The sequence below is a fragment of the Hermetia illucens genome, chromosome 6, assembly GCF_905115235.1.
Source record: "Hermetia illucens chromosome 6, iHerIll2.2.curated.20191125, whole genome shotgun sequence".
NCBI classification, from domain to species: domain Eukaryota; kingdom Metazoa; phylum Arthropoda; class Insecta; order Diptera; family Stratiomyidae; genus Hermetia; species Hermetia illucens.
In genome coordinates, this window is record NC_051854.1 from 88,548,633 (window position 1) to 88,567,307 (window position 18,675).

General features: G+C 45.6%; 2 protein-coding genes across 2 annotated transcripts in view; both read right to left on the bottom strand.

Moving 5' to 3' along the window:
* Positions 1-321: 321 nt before the first annotated feature.
* LOC119660262 (chymotrypsin inhibitor-like) lies at positions 322-818 on the bottom strand. Its single transcript, XM_038068720.1, has 2 exons — positions 681-818; positions 322-611 (listed from the first exon to the last, which is right to left on the bottom strand). Exons 1-2 carry the CDS (start codon positions 751-753, stop codon positions 403-405), a joined length of 282 nt encoding a protein of 93 aa, XP_037924648.1. The 5' UTR covers positions 754-818; the 3' UTR covers positions 322-402.
* Positions 819-930: 112 nt separating this feature from the next.
* LOC119659979 overlaps positions 931-18,675 on the bottom strand; it is a 79,929-nt gene continuing 62,184 nt past the window's right edge. The window contains exon 3 of the mRNA XM_038068348.1: positions 931-1,055. Coding sequence (XP_037924276.1) covers positions 1,031-1,055 — 25 coding nt within the window. The 3' untranslated portion in view covers positions 931-1,030. The remainder of the gene's footprint in view (positions 1,056-18,675) is intronic.

Genomic DNA, 18,675 nt, shown 5'->3' on the forward strand with positions numbered 1-18,675 from the left:
ATAAGGAACTTGTGATCACCGGCATGTGCTTTCGACCAGGTCTTATACTAGTAGACGGCGCGACAAAGGACAAAGGACAGAGAGTAAGCTGCTTCCCAATTGGTCAGATCCGCCGCCAAGTCAATGGCCTCTGAACTCTCTCAATTTTCTAAACAAGATCTTATTAAGCTTTATCTATCTGAACCAACCGATAAAATTAACGTACTTTCTCTTAGATCGCGACGACCAGATACTAGTGAGTTGAGCCGCTTGATGTGGATTGCGAATCGCCACCGTTTCGTACGAGAACACCGGTTTGGACGAATGCTTAAAATTTTAAGATTATTTTTTCCATATGTGCTAAAGAAACATATTTTTAATATTGAACTGATCATGCTCTTCCCAATATCTACAAAGTACAGCCTAATTAGAACTATCATATTGAGCACAATCTGCAATAAGGACACATCTGCCACCTTCGCTCGATAATCGTACGTAACCGTCCTTACAATAGCAACCGTGGCCACACCTTCCAATGATTCCTATACATTTCGTTCCTTTCAGTGACATAGCACAAGTCGGTTGGCATCCTACGTTACCGCAAGTTGTGTAAACTTCGTTTTCAGCGCAATCTCGATGAATAAAGTGATTAATAAAGACAATTAGTGTATATTTATTTAATGAAATATCTAGAATCGCACCTGGGGAAGCATCTGTACTTGGAGCAATCAGAGCTGCGAATAGTAATATCGTGAACGCTATTAAGAATTTCATTTCAGTTGATTATCACTTCGTCGTTTTAATTTCAGATAGGTACTAACCACCTGATCTGAATGAAGGTCTTATTTATATAAAAAAAAAACCTCAGTGAATAGCAATTATCTGAAGAGATGGCAATTATATAATATTTACTATTAATCAGTTAATTTACTCAATTTATTCAGTTGTTCATCCATTTATGCCTTGCGAAGTACATATTACTTTTCTGTTGGGAAAATAATAATGTTCATCCCGGGCGCGGAGTTTCTGTCTACCGCCCTTGTTTCGGCTACTAATCCTGGTCAGCAGTTTCTTGACTAGAAAGAAGAGAAAGAGGAAAATAAATAGAATGAACTTGCATTACATAATGTCATCAGAGAGACGCGAAAGTAACAAAAAAATAAGGAAACAAGGTCTAGGGGACAGATCTGGAGAGCGTTGGAACGGCGACTCTTGTCCTGGTTCACGCTATATTGGTCATATTGGCTTCATTAAAATCGGTTTACCGTCTGTCTGTCACACTCAATTCCTCAGACAGCTTGATACGAAATTTGGTGGAAAAGGTGGGAACTGTGGATCCCTTTGCATGCACTGAGTAACATAGTTCTATCTTCAGCTTAAGGGAGGGTTGGGGTCTCCCCATACATGCGAAAGAGGGGTGTACATTTTCTTTCACCGAATATAGTCAAGTGGGGTATCAAATGAGAGGTCTGGATCAGCAGAAGCAGATACTGATTGCAAAGTGTGTGGGTCCGGAAATGGTCAATTACTTCAAGGACCCATTCTCAAAAACTGCTCAGAAACCGAAAAAATTGAAAAAAATAAGGTATCTAGGCTCCGAATACTCGCCGTTAAGATATCTGCTCAAATAAATTTAATAATAGTAAATTATTATATTTTGAAAATTTACTGCAAACCCCCTTAAGTTCATTCTAGATCCTTAAAATGTCCAGTAGTATAGGCTTGAATATGACGTAAATCGCGCAAACCAAATATTTCCAACAACTATTTAGTGTGACATTGCTAATTGGCCAATCCATAGTTTGTTACCATTGGTAATTTTATGTAAGCTATGGTGGAGGCAATGGACCTAGGGGCTCCATCCCCGCCTGGCTGTTAAAGCCTTCCAAAGAAATCATACCTGGGGTTTCGAGAGTTCTAACTCGTAGAATGAATCCTTGACTAACTTTGCAGAGCCTCCTCTGCCTCTAGTCAAATACCATCCTCAATAATGTTCACACCACATTATTGAGGGTGGTATTTCGAAATTTGCCATGCAAACCCAAAGTATACAGTTGTTCCTTTACGTTTTCTAAGCCAATAATAAAAGGTTTCATTTTTTGACTAACTAGACAACCTACTCCAGCACTTGGTTTACTGGATCGCCGTTATGGTATGCTGACTCTTCGCCAAGAAACGCGTTCCAGTCCAGTACATCTCTTGTAATGCGGTGACATCAACCTTATATTGCGGCAGAGTAGGACTTGCTGTTTGGCAGTTTCTCTTTTGTACAGGCAATGCACATTCCATCAGAAAATGCGCAAATCGTTAGTACTTTGACTTTCCCGAGTCCGTTATTGCGTTATCGGTCGAATCCGAGACTCCTTTGCGGCTGCGTAATGGCTGACCTTTCGTATAAGGTTGTTAACCCTAACCAACCCCAAACTGAAGGACCAGCTGGTACAGTTTATCCCCCCCACCCAATCTGCAGTTTTCCATTAAGAAAGAACTCCCGAACAGACTATGTGTTTTCACATTTCACTCAAAATAGTTGCCCAGCTACATAAGAGTTTATATATGGAGTAGTCACCCCTCCGAAATGTGTGCCTATCGACTGTTACTTTCGCCTGGTAATCAACAACCCTACGGATATCTACTCTCTACACTGATCACCTTCTTCGTTAGTTATTATCAGGAAATGCAAGACTTTTCACTCTACGATGTCGGAAACGTAAGATATAGCGGAAAAACGACGGCCCGAGGGACTCACCAAAATCGAGGAAAATTAAAATTTTCACGACCCCCGGGTCGTAAAAATTGGCAAAAATGGAAAATCGAGGGATTTCTTCGAGCGATACCTCGTTCGAACGGGGAGGCGGCCCAGATTCGGGAAATGCAAGAATTTTCACTCTACGATGTCGGAAACACAAGACATAGTGGAAAAACGACGGCCCGAGGGACTCACCAAAAGCGAGGAAAATTGAAAATTTCCACGACCCCCGGGTCGTAAAAATTGGCAAAAATGGAAAATCGAGGGATTTCTTCGAGCGATACCTCGTTCGAACGGGGAGGCGGCCCAGATTCGGGAAATGCAAGAATTTTCACTCTACGATGTCGGAAACGCAACACATAGCGGAAGAACGACGGCCAGAGGGACTCACCAATATCGGGGAAAATTGAAAATTTCCACGACCCCCGGGTCGTAAAAATTGGCAAAAATGCAAAATCGACGGATTTCTTCGAGCGATACCTCGTTCGAACGGGGAGGCGGCCCAGATTCAGGAAATGCAAGAATGTTCACTCTACGATGTCGGAAACGCAAGATATAGCGGAAAAACGACGGCCCGAGGGACTCACCAAAATCGAGGAAAATTGAAAATTTCCACGACCCCCGGGTCGTAAAAATTGGCAAAAATGCAAAATCGACGGATTTCTTCGAGCGATACCTCGTTCGAACGGGGAGGCGGCCCAGATTCAGGAAATGCAAGAATTTTCACTCTACGATGTCGGAAACGCAAGATATAGCGGAAAAACGACGGCCCGAGAGACTCACCAAAATCGAGGAAAATTGAAAATTTCCACGACCCCCGGGTCGTAAAAATTGGCGAAAAATGCAAAATCGACGGATTTCTTCGAGCGATACCTCGTTCGAACGGGGAGGCGGCCCAGATTCAGGAAATGCAAGAATTTTCACTCTACGATGTCGGAAACGCAACACATAGCGGAAGAACGACGGCCAGAGGGACTCACCAATATCGGGGAAAATTGAAAATTTCCACGACCCCCGGGTCGTAAAAATTGGCAAAAATGCAAAATCGACGGATTTCTTCGAGCGATACCTCGTTCGAACGGGGAGGCGGCCCAGATTCAGGAAATGCAAGAATTTTCACTCTACGATGTCGGAAACGCAAGATATAGCGGAAAAACGATGGCCCGAGGGACTCACCAAAATCGGGGGAAAATTGAAAATTTCCACGACCCTCGGGTCGTAAAAATTGGCAAAAATGCAAAATCGACGGATTTCTTCGAGCGATACCTCGTTCGAACGGGCAGGCGGCCCAGATTCAGGAAATGCAAGAATTTTCACTCTACGATGTCGGAAACGCAAGATATAGCGGAAAAACGACGGCCCGAGGGACTCACCAAAATCGAGGAAAATTGAAAATTTCCACGACCCCCGGGTCGTAAAAATTGGCAAAAATGCAAAATCGACGGATTTCTTCGAGCGATACCTCGTTCGAACGGGGAGGCGGCCCAGATTCAGGAAATGCAAGAATTTTCACTCTATGATGTCGGAAACGCAAGATATAGCGGAAAAACGACGGCCCGAGGGACTCACCAAAATCGGGGAAAATTGAAAATTTCCACGACCCCCCGGGTCGTAAAGATTGGCAAAAATGCAAAATCGACGGATTTCTTCGAGCGATACCTCGTTCGAACGGGGAGGCGGCCCAGATTCAGGAAATGCAAGAATTTTCACTCTACGATGTCGGAAACGCAAGATATAGCGGAAAAACGACGGCCCGAGGGACTCACCAAAATCGAGGAAAATTGAAAATTTCCACGACCCCCGGGTCGTAAAAATTGGCAAAAATGCAAAATCGACGGATTTCTTCGAGCGATACCTCGTTCGAACGGGGAGGCGGCCCAGATTCAGGAAATGCAAGAATTTTCACTCTACGATGTCGGAAACGCAAGATATAGCGGAAAAACGACGGCCCGAGGGACTCACCAAAATCGAGGAAAATTGAAAATTTCCACGACCCCCGGGTCGTAAAAATTGGCAAAAATGCAAAATCGACGGATTTCTTCGAGCGATACCTCGTTCGAACGGGGAGGCGGCCCAGATTCAGGAAATGCAAGAATTTTCACTCTACGATGTCGGAAACGCAAGATATAGCGGAAAAACGACGGCCCGAGGGACTCACCAAAATCGAGGAAAATTGAAAATTTCCACGACCCCCGGGTCGTAAAAATTGGCAAAAATGCAAAATCTACGGATTTCTTCGAGCGATACCTCGTTCGAACGGGGAGGCGGGCCAGATTCAGGAAATGCAAGAATTTTCACTCTACGATGTCGGAAACGCAAGATATAGCGGAAAAAGGACGGCCCGAGGGACTCACCAAAATCGAGGAAAATTGAAAATTTCCACGACCCCCGGGTCGTAAAAATTGGCAAAAATGCAAAATCGACGGATTTCTTCGAGCGATACCTCGTTCGAACGGGGAGGCGGCCCAGATTCAGGAAATGCAAGAATTTTCATTCTACGATGTCGGAAACGCAAGATATAGCAGGAAAAACGGCGGCCCGAGGGACTCACCAAAATCGAGGAAAATTGAAAATTTCCACGACCCCCGGGTCGTAAAAATTGGCAAAAATGCAAAATCGACGGATTTCTTCGAGCGATACCTCGTTCGAACGGGGAGGCGGCCCAGATTCAGGAAATGCAAGAATTTTCACTCTACGATGTCGGAAACGCAAGATATAGCGGAAAAACGACGGCCCGAGGGACTCACCAAAATCGAGGAAAATTGAAAATTTCCACGACCCCCGGGTCGTAAAAATTGGCAAAAATGCAAAATCGACGGATTTCTTCGAGCGATACCTCGTTCGAACGGGGAGGCGGCCCAGATTCAGGAAATGCAAGAATTTTCACTCTACGATGTCGGAAACGCAAGATATAGCGGAAAAACGACGGCCCGAGGGACTCACCAAAATCGAGGAAAATTGAAAATTTCCACGACCCCCGGGTCGTAAAAATTGGCAAAAATGCAAAATCGACGGATTTCTTCGAGCGATATCTCGTTCGAACGGGGAGGCGGCCCAGATTCAGGAAATGCAAGAATTTTCATTCTACGATGTCGGAAACGCAAGATATAGCGGAAAAACGACGGCCCGAGGGACTCACCAAAATCGAGGAAAATTGAAAATTTCCACGACCCCCGGGTCGTAAAAATTGGCAAAAATGCAAAATCGACGGATTTCTTCGAGCGATACCTCGTTCGAACGGGGAGGCGGCCCAGATTCAGGAAATGCAAGAATTTTCACTCTACGATGTCGGAAACGCAAGATATAGCGGAAAAAACGACGGCCCGAGGGACTCACCAAAATCGAGGAAAATTGAAAATTTCCACGACCCCCGGGTCGTAAAAATTGGCAAAAATGCAAAATCGACGGATTTCTTCGAGCGATACCTCGTTCGAACGGGGAGGCGGCCCAGATTCAGGAAATGCAAGAATTTTCACTTCTACGATGTCGGAAACGCAAGATATAGCGGAAAAACGACGGCCCGAGGGACTCACCAAAATCGAGGAAAATTGAAAATTTCCACGACCCCCGGGTCGTAAAAATTGGCAAAAATGCAAAATCGACGGATTTCTTCGAGCGATACCTCGTTCGAACGGGGAGGCGGCCCAGATTCAGGAAATGCAAGAATTTTCACTTCTACGATGTCGGAAACGCAAGATATAGCGGAAAAACGACGGCCCGAGGGACTCACCAAAATCGAGGAAAATTGAAAATTTCCACGACCCCCGGGTCGTAAAAATTGGCAAAAATGCAAAATCGACGGATTTCTTCGAGCGATACCTCGTTCGAACGGGGAGGCGGCCCAGATTCAGGAAATGCAAGAATTTTCACTCTACGATGTCGGAAACGCAAGATATAGCGGAAAAACGACGGCCCGAGGGACTCACCAAAATCGAGGAAAATTGAAAATTTCCACGACCCCCGGGTCGTAAAAATTGGCAAAAATGCAAAATCGACGGATTTCTTCGAGCGATACCTCGTTCGAACGGGGAGGCGGCCCAGATTCAGGAAATGCAAGAATTTTCACTCTACGATGTCGGAAACGCAAGATATAGCGGAAAAACGACGGCCCGAGGGACTCACCAAAATCGAGGAAAATTGAAAATTTCCACGACCCCCGGGTCGTAAAAATTGGCAAAAATGCTAAATCGACGGATTTCTTCGAGCGATACCTCGTTCGAACGGGGAGGCGGCCCAGATTCAGGAAATGCAAGAATGTTCACTCTACGATGTCGGAAACGCAAGATATAGCGGAAAAACGACGGCCCGAGGGACTCACCAAAATCGAGGAAAATTGAAAATTTCCACGACCCCCGGGTCGTAAAAATTGGCAAAAATGCAAAATCGACGGATTTCTTCGAGCGATACCTCGTTCGAACGGGGAGGCGGCCCAGATTCAGGAAATGCAAGAATTTTCACTCTACGATGTCGGAAACGCAAGATATAGCGGAAAAACGACGGCCCGAGGGACTCACCAAAATCGAGGAAAATTGAAAATTTCCACGACCCCCGGGTCGTAAAAATTGGCAAAAATGCAAAATCGACGGATTTCTTCGAGCGATACCTCGTTCGAACGGGGAGGCGGCCCAGATTCAGGAAATGCAAGAATTTTCACTCTACGATGTCGGAAACGTAAGATATAGCGGAAAAACGACGGCCCGAGGGACTCACCAAAATCGAGGAAAATTGAAAATTTCCACGACCCCCGGGTCGTAAAAATTGGCAAAAATGCAAAATCGACGGATTTCTTCGAGCGATACCTCGTTCGAACGGGGAGGCGGCCCAGATTCAGGAAATGTAAGAATTTTCATTCTACGATGTCGGAAACGCAAGATATAGCAGAAAAACGGCGGCCCGAGGGACTCACCAAAATCGAGGAAAATTGAAAATTTCCACGACCCCCGGGTCGTAAAAATTGGCAAAAAAGCAAAATCGACGGATTTCTTCGAGCGATACCTCGTTCGAACGGGGAGCCGGTCCAGATTCAGGAAATGCAAGAATTTTCACTCTACGATGTCGGAAACGCAAGATATAGCGGAAAAACGACGGCCCGAGGGACTCACCAAAATCGAGGAAAATTGAAAATTTCCACGACCCCCGGGTCGTAAAAATTGGCAAAAATGCAAAATCGACGGATTTCTTCGAGCGATACCTCGTTCGAACGGGGAGGCGGTCCAGATTCAGGCAAATGCAAGAATTTTCACTCTACGATGTCGGAAACGCAAGATATAGCGGAAAAACGACGGCCCGAGGGACTCACCAAAATCGAGGAAAATTGAAAATTTCCACGACCCCCGGGTCGTAAAAATTGGCAAAAATGCAAAATCGACGGATTTCTTCGAGCGATATCTCGTTCGAACGGGGAGGCGGCCCAGATTCAGGAAATGTAAGAATTTTCACTTCTACGATGTCGGAAACGCAAGATATAGCGGAAAAACGACGGACCCGAGGGACTCACCAAAATCGAGGAAAATTGAAAATTTCCACGACCCCCGGGTCGTAAAAATTGGCAAAAATGCAAAATCGACGGATTTCTTCGAGCGATACCTCGTTCGAACGGGGAGGCGGCCCAGATTCAGGAAATGCAAGAATTTTCACTCTACGATGTCGGAAACGCAAGATATAGCGGAAAAACGACGGCCCGAGGGACTCACCAAAATCGAGGAAAATTGAAAATTTCCACGACCCCCGGGTCGTAAAAATTGGCAAAAATGCAAAATCGACGGATTTCTTCGAGCGATACCTCGTTCGAACGGGGAGGCGGCCCAGATTCAGGAAATGCAAGAATTTTCATTCTACGATGTCGGAAACGCAAGATATAGCGGAAAAACGACGGCCCGAGGGACTCACCAAAATCGAGGAAAATTGAAAATTTCCACGACCCCCGGGTCGTAAAAATTGGCAAAAATGCAAAATCGACGGATTTCTTCGAGCGATACCTCGTTCGAACGGGGAGGCGGCCCAGATTCAGGAAATGCAAGAATTTTCACTTCTACGATGTCGGAAACGCAAGATATAGCGGAAAAACGACGGCCCGAGGGACTCACCAAAATCGAGGAAAATTGAAAATTTCCACGACCCCCGGGTCGTAAAAATTGGCAAAAATGCAAAATCGACGGATTTCTTCGAGCGATACCTCGTTCGAACGGGGAGGCGGCCCAGATTCAGGAAATGCAAGAATTTTCACTCTACGATGTCGGAAACGCAAGATATAGCGGAAAAACGACGGCCCGAGGGACTCACCAAAATCGAGGAAAATTGAAAATTTCCACGACCCCCGGGTCGTAAAAATTGGCAAAAATGCAAAATCGACGGATTTCTTCGAGCGATACCTCGTTCGAACGGGGAGGCGGCCCAGATTCAGGAAATGCAAGAATTTTCACTCTACGATGTCGGAAACGCAAGATATAGCGGAAAAACGACGGCCCGAGGGACTCACCAAAATCGAGGAAAATTGAAAATTTCCACGACCCCCGGGTCGTAAAAATTGGCAAAAATGCAAAATCGACGGATTTCTTCGAGCGATACCTCGTTCGAACGGGGAGGCGGCCCAGATTCAGGAAATGCAAGAATTTTCACTCTACGATGTCGGAAACGCAAGATATAGCGGAAAAACGACGGCCCGAGGGACTCACCAAAATCGAGGAAAATTGAAAATTTCCACGACCCCCGGGTCGTAAAAATTGGCAAAAATGCAAAATCGACGGATTTCTTCGAGCGATACCTCGTTCGAACGGGGAGGCGGCCCAGATTCAGGAAATGCAAGAATTTTCATTCTACGATGTCGGAAACGCAAGATATAGCGGAAAAACGACGGCCCGAGGGACTCACCAAAATCGAGGAAAATTGAAAATTTCCACGACCCCCGGGTCGTAAAAATTGGCAAAAATGCAAAATCGACGGATTTCTTCGAGCGATACCTCGTTCGAACGGGGAGGCGGCCCAGATTCAGGAAATGCAAGAATTTTCACTCTACGATGTCGGAAACGCAAGATATAGCGGAAAAACGACGGCCCGAGGGACTCACCAAAATCGAGGAAAATTGAAAATTTCCACGACCCCCGGGTCGTAAAAATTGGCAAAAATGCAAAATCGACGGATTTCTTCGAGCGATACCTCGTTCGAACGGGGAGGCGGCCCAGATTCAGGAAATGCAAGAATTTTCACTCTACGATGTCGGAAACGCAAGATATAGCGGAAAAACGACGGCCCGAGGGACTCACCAAAATCGAGGAAAATTGAAAATTTCCACGACCCCCGGGTCGTAAAAATTGGCAAAAATGCAAAATCGACGGATTTCTTCGAGCGATACCTCGTTCGAACGGGGAGGCGGCCCAGATTCAGGAAATGCAAGAATTTTCACTCTACGATGTCGGAAACGCAAGATATAGCGGAAAAACGACGGCCCGAGGGACTCACCAAAATCGAGGAAAATTGAAAATTTCCACGACCCCCGGGTCGTAAAAATTGGCAAAAATGCAAAATCGACGGATTTCTTCGAGCGATACCTCGTTCGAACGGGGAGGCGGCCCAGATTCAGGAAATGCAAGAATTTTCACTCTACGATGTCGGAAACGCAAGATATAGCGGAAAAACGACGGCCCGAGGGACTCACCAAAATCGAGGAAAATTGAAAATTTCCACGACCCCCGGGTCGTAAAAATTGGCAAAAATGCAAAATCGACGGATTTCTTCGAGCGATACCTCGTTCGAACGGGGAGGCGGCCCAGATTCAGGAAATGCAAGAATTTTCACTCTACGATGTCGGAAACGCAAGATATAGCGGAAAAACGACGGCCCGAGGGACTCACCAAAATCGAGGAAAATTGAAAATTTCCACGACCCCCGGGTCGTAAAAATTGGCAAAAATGCAAAATCGACGGATTTCTTCGAGCGATACCTCGTTCGAACGGGGAGGCGGCCCAGATTCAGGAAATGCAAGAATTTTCACTCTACGATGTCGGAAACGCAAGATATAGCGGAAAAACGACGGCCCGAGGGACTCACCAAAATCGAGGAAAATTGAAAATTTCCACGACCCCCGGGTCGTAAAAATTGGCAAAAATGCAAAATCGACGGATTTCTTCGAGCGATACCTCGTTCGAACGGGGAGGCGGCCCAGATTCAGGAAATGCAAGAATTTTCACTCTACGATGTCGGAAACGCAAGATATAGCGGAAAAACGACGGCCCGAGGGACTCACCAAAATCGAGGAAAATTGAAAATTTCCACGACCCCCGGGTCGTAAAAATTGGCAAAAATGCAAAATCGACGGATTTCTTCGAGCGATACCTCGTTCGAACGGGGAGGCGGCCCAGATTCAGGAAATGCAAGAATTTTCACTCTACGATGTCGGAAACGCAAGATATAGCGGAAAAACGACGGCCCGAGGGACTCACCAAAATCGAGGAAAATTGAAAATTTCCACGACCCCCGGGTCGTAAAAATTGGCAAAAATGCAAAATCGACGGATTTCTTCGAGCGATACCTCGTTCGAACGGGGAGGCGGCCCAGATTCAGGAAATGCAAGAATTTTCACTCTACGATGTCGGAAACGCAAGATATAGCGGAAAAACGACGGCCCGAGGGACTCACCAAAATCGAGGAAAATTGAAAATTTCCACGACCCCCGGGTCGTAAAAATTGGCAAAAATGCAAAATCGACGGATTTCTTCGAGCGATACCTCGTTCGAACGGGGAGGCGGCCCAGATTCAGGAAATGCAAGAATTTTCACTCTACGATGTCGGAAACGCAAGATATAGCGGAAAAACGACGGCCCGAGGGACTCACCAAAATCGAGGAAAATTGAAAATTTCCACGACCCCCGGGTCGTAAAAATTGGCAAAAATGCAAAATCGACGGATTTCTTCGAGCGATACCTCGTTCGAACGGGGAGGCGGCCCAGATTCAGGAAATGCAAGAATTTTCACTCTACGATGTCGGAAACGCAAGATATAGCGGAAAAACGACGGCCCGAGGGACTCACCAAAATCGAGGAAAATTGAAAATTTCCACGACCCCCGGGTCGTAAAAATTGGCAAAAATGCAAAATCGACGGATTTCTTCGAGCGATACCTCGTTCGAACGGGGAGGCGGCCCAGATTCAGGAAATGCAAGAATTTTCACTCTACGATGTCGGAAACGCAAGATATAGCGGAAAAACGACGGCCCGAGGGACTCACCAAAATCGAGGAAAATTGAAAATTTCCACGACCCCCGGGTCGTAAAAATTGGCAAAAATGCAAAATCGACGGATTTCTTCGAGCGATACCTCGTTCGAACGGGGAGGCGGCCCAGATTCAGGAAATGCAAGAATTTTCACTCTACGATGTCGGAAACGCAAGATATAGCGGAAAAACGACGGCCCGAGGGACTCACCAAAATCGAGGAAAATTGAAAATTTCCACGACCCCCGGGTCGTAAAAATTGGCAAAAATGCAAAATCGACGGATTTCTTCGAGCGATACCTCGTTCGAACGGGGAGGCGGCCCAGATTCAGGAAATGCAAGAATTTTCACTCTACGATGTCGGAAACGCAAGATATAGCGGAAAAACGGCGGCGCGAGGGACTCACCAAAATCGAGGAAAATTGAAAATTTCCACGACCCCCGGGTCGTAAAAGTTGGCAAAAATGCAAAATCGACGGATTTCTTCGAGCGATACCTCGTTCGAACGGGGAGGCGGCCCAGATTCAGGAAATGCAAGAATTTTCACTCTACGATGTCGGAAACGCAAGATATAGCGGAAAAACGACGGCCCGAGGGACTCACCAAAATCGAGGAAAATTGAAAATTTCCACGACCCCCGGGTCGTAAAAATTGGCAAAAATGCAAAATCGACGGATTTCTTCGAGCGATACCTCGTTCGAACGGGGAGGCGGCCCAGATTCAGCAAATGCAAGAATTTTCACTCTACGATGTCGGAAACGCAAGATATAGCGGAAAAACGACGGCCCGAGGGACTCACCAAAGTCGAGGAAAATTGAAAATTTCCACGACCCCCGGGTCAAAAATTGGCAAAAATGCAAAATCGACGGATTTCTTCGAGCGATACCTCGTTCGAACGGGGAGGCGGCCCAGATTCAGGAAATGCAAGAATTTTCATTCTACGATGTCGGAAACGCAAGATATAGCGGAAAAACGACGGCCCGAGGGACTCACCAAAATCGAGGAAAATTGAAAATTTCCACGACCCCCGGGTCGTAAAAATTGGCAAAAATGCAAAATCGACGGATTTCTTCGAGCGATACCTCGTTCGAACGGGGAGGCGGCCCAGATTCAGGAAATGCAAGAATTTTCACTCTACGATGTCGGAAACGCAAGATATAGCGGAAAAACGACGGCCCGAGCGACTCACCAAAATCGAGGAAAATTGAAAATTTCCACGACCCCCGGGTCGTAAAAATTGGCAAAAATGCAAAATCGACGGATTTCTTCGAGCGATACCTCGTTCGAACGGGGAGGCGGCCCAGATTCAGGAAATGCAAGAATTTTCACTCTACGATGTCGGAAACGCAAGATATAGCGGAATAACGACGGCCCGAGGGACTCACCAAAATCGAGGAAAATTGAACATTTCCACGACCCCCGGGTCGTAAAAAATTGGCAAAAATACAAAATCTGTAATAGTGCCATATAGTAGCAAGGAAGGATGGCTCCGATTGCCAATTTTTCTAGATTGAAAGCGAATGTCTTTGACTTGATTAGAGAAGAAGCCGTGGCGGAGCGGCATGAACTGCTAGAAAGGTCAGAGGTAAGCCATGATACAAGCGATATAGGAACGCTGAGAATGCTAATTTTGGACAAAATGGTCTTGTGATTTATAGTATCGAAGGCTAGATAGTATACTCTCCCTACCGTCAATTTAGACATTTGGCAGCAGGTTGGAGGCAGTGAAGCTACTCTCAAAACCATGCTGCTCTTCGCGATCACAGTGAACGGAAAACCAGTCATCTGGGCTGTCTTAGTGCTGGCTATTGGCTCCGTTATTGTTTGGAGGTCTTCTCCACTGTCGGACTATCGCCCTCCACCTCCGACATGGCGCTTTCCTGCCCGTCGTTGTCCACCCTGAGCCCTAGGAGTCCTAAGTCTAGGTCGTCCAGTTTCTGCTGTTCACTGGGCAGCAGGTCTACTTCCTTGGTTAATCCAGTCCTTTCCACCTCTATGGCTTTCGAGACTTCTTCGGGGACTTCGGTATGCTTTTCACCCGGTATTCCCACCAATGTTAACCTTGGATCCACTGCTTCACGTCCCAACTTCTCCCTTCTTTGGTGTAATTACCTGGCTCTCAGTATTTCGGAGATGTGCCTCCGCCTGATTAACCAGTTTATGTGCGGTACAAGGCCCTGCTTTATTGGTTTTCGTTCCTTTTTAAGGTTTTGTGTTTACACAAATTAAAATCGATTTACTGTCTCTCTGTCTGTCCGTCTGTCTGTCCGTCACACGCGGAAACGGTTAAAGCAATTGACACCAAATTTGGCAGAAAGATGGGAACTGTGAACGCTCACGCATATAGTGAATTGCATCCTTTTACGTCGAATTTAAGGAGGGGTCTCCATACATGCAAAAGGGGGATGTCAATTTTTTTCATCAAATATAGTCATGTGGGGTATCAAATTAAAGGTCACAGTTAGCACTTTTCAAAGCCGGTCTTAGTTTTGGCATTGGTTGGAAAGGTGGGGAGTGCGTTGGGTTGAAAGTAACCATTTTTTAACGAACCTATTCTCAGAAACTACCTAACCGAAAAATCTGAACAAAATCAGGGGGCTGCCAGAATAGAAAAGTCTAGGCTCCGAAATACCCTCCATACCGATACCTGTTCAAGTAAAGTTAATAATAGTACATTTATACAATTTTTAGTAATTGGCAGGAAAACCCCCCTTAGGTCCACCCTAGAATCACGAAATTTTACAGTGATGTAAGCTACATCATAGAGCATGATCTTACCAAATTTTGTGAAAATCTATTTGTTACTAACAAAGTGATAATAGGTCAAAGCTGTCGCTTCAGTGCAAATTCAAGACTTTGAATGTCAATATCACTTGAAAGTGAGTATATGCATATATTATGTGCTGAAATACACAAAACCTTTTATACCTGAAACGTCTAGCTTCTTTCCCACTCTAGATCCGTAGCGTTTGGTTAATAGTAAAGTCACCTCGTACAGGGCGTGGCTATCACCACTCACTAAGGGTCTTGGCAAACGAGAGGCTTGGCCCCTGAAAAGCCACGCATAGCCCTAGAGGAGAGACAGTTCGACTTCAGATAGAGGTAGGTTGGCCTCAGGTAACTATGTTCCGCGTCAGTCTATCCTCCAGTGCACTGCTTGACCCTCAGCCTTCATACTGGTGGATGCGATGTCTACCTAAAACCTTTACCCGTGCTAAAGGGTACAGAGCAACTACGCGCTTGAACTCACAAGGAGCCCTACCGGGGATGTGGGCATACGCACAAACCCCATTAAACTCCGTCAAGGGGACCAACCGCAAATTACAAAGTCGAGAACACATCCCCCGGAAATTCTTCTGAAGTATATGCCCTCGGGGGCTTATTCTGGTTTCCATGCTACCAGATAGCTTCTGGTGAGTCTTCGTCTATCTTTTCATATGCATCAAAACTTGAGGAGCAATCAAGTTTTCTGAAAATTCCATCGCTTGAATCGATTTTTTTCTACTCATTTCTATTCTGAGGCTTGAAGTGTGTTTTACATGCTCACTCACATAAGCATTCTCTTTCCTAATCTGCAATCCAACCTCAATGGAGATATTACTCTTATTATAAGAACCTGTTGACTTATTGCATGAAGTTATCGCCAATAACTTGCGAATCATTATTTTAGGTTGCATACAAATATCTCGAATTCATTTCAACGCCGGTCCGGAGATATAAATAGGCATGGAATCTAGAGTAATCTGACCATGACCTACAATATTGCACATTTTTTCCTACAAGGTACTTTATTGCATTGCAAATGTATTTTATTGGAAAACGATTTTCTGTATAAAATGTGCGACATAACGAGTGCAATGGTTTTTTCCCTTAGGAAAAACTAATCACGAATCACTTTGGTTTCAATTGTTCAGAGAGCATTGGAGATGCAAGAGGTACTGTGAAATCTTAAGCATAAGCTGAGGGTGAGCGCATATGGGGAGACTTCAGCTGATTTCCAGGAGCAACTAGGGAAGTGCTTCAACAACTTGATCAGGAACTTTGATGCTTCCATACAGTTAAAGACAAGGTGGTAGTCGTCATAAAGATACTTAATATTCCTTTGTTGCACCAACTTATCTTCATGCTGATTTGTACAAGTATTTTCCAACGAAGAAGTCGAAACAACCTCTGAGGGGTTATCTAGGCATCAAACCTCTTTTCTATTCTCAATTCGCCTTGAAAGCCAATAAAAAGATACTCAACAGAATATGCTCAATACTTAAGGTTGCCGATTGCCAAGAGGTTATCGTCGTATTGTATAGTCGGAATGCATTAAATTGGCGACTAAATTGTGCATGCGTGTACTATCGAAAGATGTTGTGCAATTTCCCATTGTTTTAGTTGAACAGAGCTGCAGGTTCTCCAGGTTCTCCAAGTGGCAGGTTGGCCGGCCAATCGACTCCTTTTGGTATACATCCAACCATCAAAAAGGTAGGGAGGCAAAGTGCGCTCGTGTGATGGACAGTGCGACCATAACAAATTTAAAGTTGCAGCAGCTGCTTCTGTAGCTGCTCTTAACAACCTCGCCTGCAATGCAAGTGCAGGAAAATCTTCAGCTTGAATTGATTGCTGAAACGGTTGAACTGTACTGGTGCAGTTGGCTTAAATTGGATGTGACGGCTTGCATTTGGGCTTGAGGTAAAAGTGAAGGTCGTACCTCGATCTCAGCCAGATGTCACATTGAGATTAGTTGCATGCATCACAATTATTCTTAAAGAATGGCTGGCTCTTTACGTGTCTTCAGATGGAAGTTCTGAGAACCTGTGACATTCCTTTAAGCATTGTAAGGTATTTGAGGCTTTTCTTTTTGTGGGAAAAAAACCAATATGTAAATTTCCGTAGGAATTGTTTGATTCCAATCCAAAACACTTAGTTGTCGCCATCAATTCCATGTTCCAATTAGGGGACTAACTCTGTAGTAAAGGATAAAGCGGCACGGGAAACGCTAAAAAAATAGCAATAATATCCAAATAATTATATGTTTGCATTCACGTATTGACTATTAACTATTAATATTACAGAATGAAGCGGAAAATATTAAAATGACTTACATCGATTGGGCCATAGCGAAATAACTATCCAAGAGGGGAAAGCTATCCCAAAACCCTAAACAAATAGCGAAATTGATCGTGAAGGTCCTTCCGCAAATACTGAAACTCCACTTCATTGAAGGGCTTGACATGCGCTTGTATGCCTCTGTTCTAGTCAGGCTCGAGAATGTGGATCCTTTAGATACTTCTATTCCTCATGTTCCATTTAAGAAGATTTCACGTGTCCTTAACCCAATGCACGTGGAAAAAAATAGTGTACCAATCGCTCGCGTCTAGCTAAGAAAGTAGAGACCCAAGAGCCGCGACCAAGAAGCCAGATACACGATAGTGGATTGCATCCTCTATTAATGTCTTCCCTGCCTCATCTCTTTAGGAGGCACGGACTTTGGGGTTCCTCTTCTTGACATGCCATCGTCCAGAAATGAATTAAAATAATAAAAAAAATAAAAAGTTCCTCTCAATGAAGACGAACTTGTTTCTCGCAAATTTCCTTCACAAGTAGAAGGAAGCACCAAATAAAAGCAAATCCATAGAATTATTGATCCGGGGACTCCAAAAGCATTTACATCATTAGAGGCAAAAATTAGTAGATATACTTTCAGTAGATCCAATACCCTGACAACAACACAATAGGTTTTTTTTTTGGGAGTAGGATAGGTGAATGCGTTTATGCACAGAGTGTTGGACTCCCGCAACATTACGCTGTCGGACTACCAACTAAACACCTCCCTGTCATCAGAGAATACCGTTTGACACATTACTTCGGGCTAGCTCTCCCGGCTTTGGAAGCCTTCAAGTCAGGGAATTTCTTTCACCAACGGGAAGAGAGTGGAGGAAGGGAGTAGTCAGTTCAGGGAATCTCTTACCGTCCGATCCCTCCGCCAGTCGAGTTCAATCTTCTTCGCAATAAGAAGAGCCCGAACATAATGCGCAATACGATTCCAGCTGGCAGCGCTCTTCAGCATTTCTATGACAATGTTGTCTGGGGAGAGCTCCCCTGTGCCTGCATAAAGCTACTGACGAAAGCCGTCCCACCTCTAGTAAGAGAAAAAGGTGTATCCAGCGTCGTCCGCCACTCCATTGCAGAAAATACGATCAGGTGATCGCGCTTCCCAATCCTGTGCAGGTAAGACTGCAAACATCTAGAAGTTGGATAAGGAAGTAATCAATCTCACCGTGCGTTCAGTTCAACCACGGGTCTAATTTGTCGATGAGCCGGGCAGTCCATCTGCCCCTTGGCTCATTTTGCCATGAAAGTTGCCACCCGGTAAGGGTGCGTTGTCGTTCTTCACAAGCAACCACCTCTCCTAAGTTTTCACCCTTACGGCGGTAAATAGCTTTGCGCTCCTTGTCAAGAAAGGCAACGGGGATTACCCCCGAGATCACCATCACAGCCGGTTCGGAGACGGTGCGATAAGCAGACGCCACTTGCAAAGCTCCCCGCCTCTGCACTTACGATGCACCTCCTTGCCAAGGGCATCAGCCCATACCTCAGCGCCATAGAGCAGAACCGACTACGTTACTCCCATAAGGAAACGTCTCCTAGTAGATATAGGGCCCCAACATTCGTCATTATCCGACTCAAGGCCGCGATTTCAGCTGCAGCCCTGTCCGCAGCTCATCTTCGAGCCGAGCAGACTGTATAGT

Excerpts from the sequence above, each read along its gene's own strand:
- LOC119660262 (XM_038068720.1), bottom strand. The coding sequence starts at position 753 with ATGAAATTCTTAATAGCGTTCACGATATTACTATTCGCAGCTCTGATT. Across the intron at positions 612-680 it reads AAGTACAGATGCTTCCCCAG|ATTGCGCTGAAAACGAAGTT; the intron begins GTGCGATTCTAG and ends TTATTCATCGAG.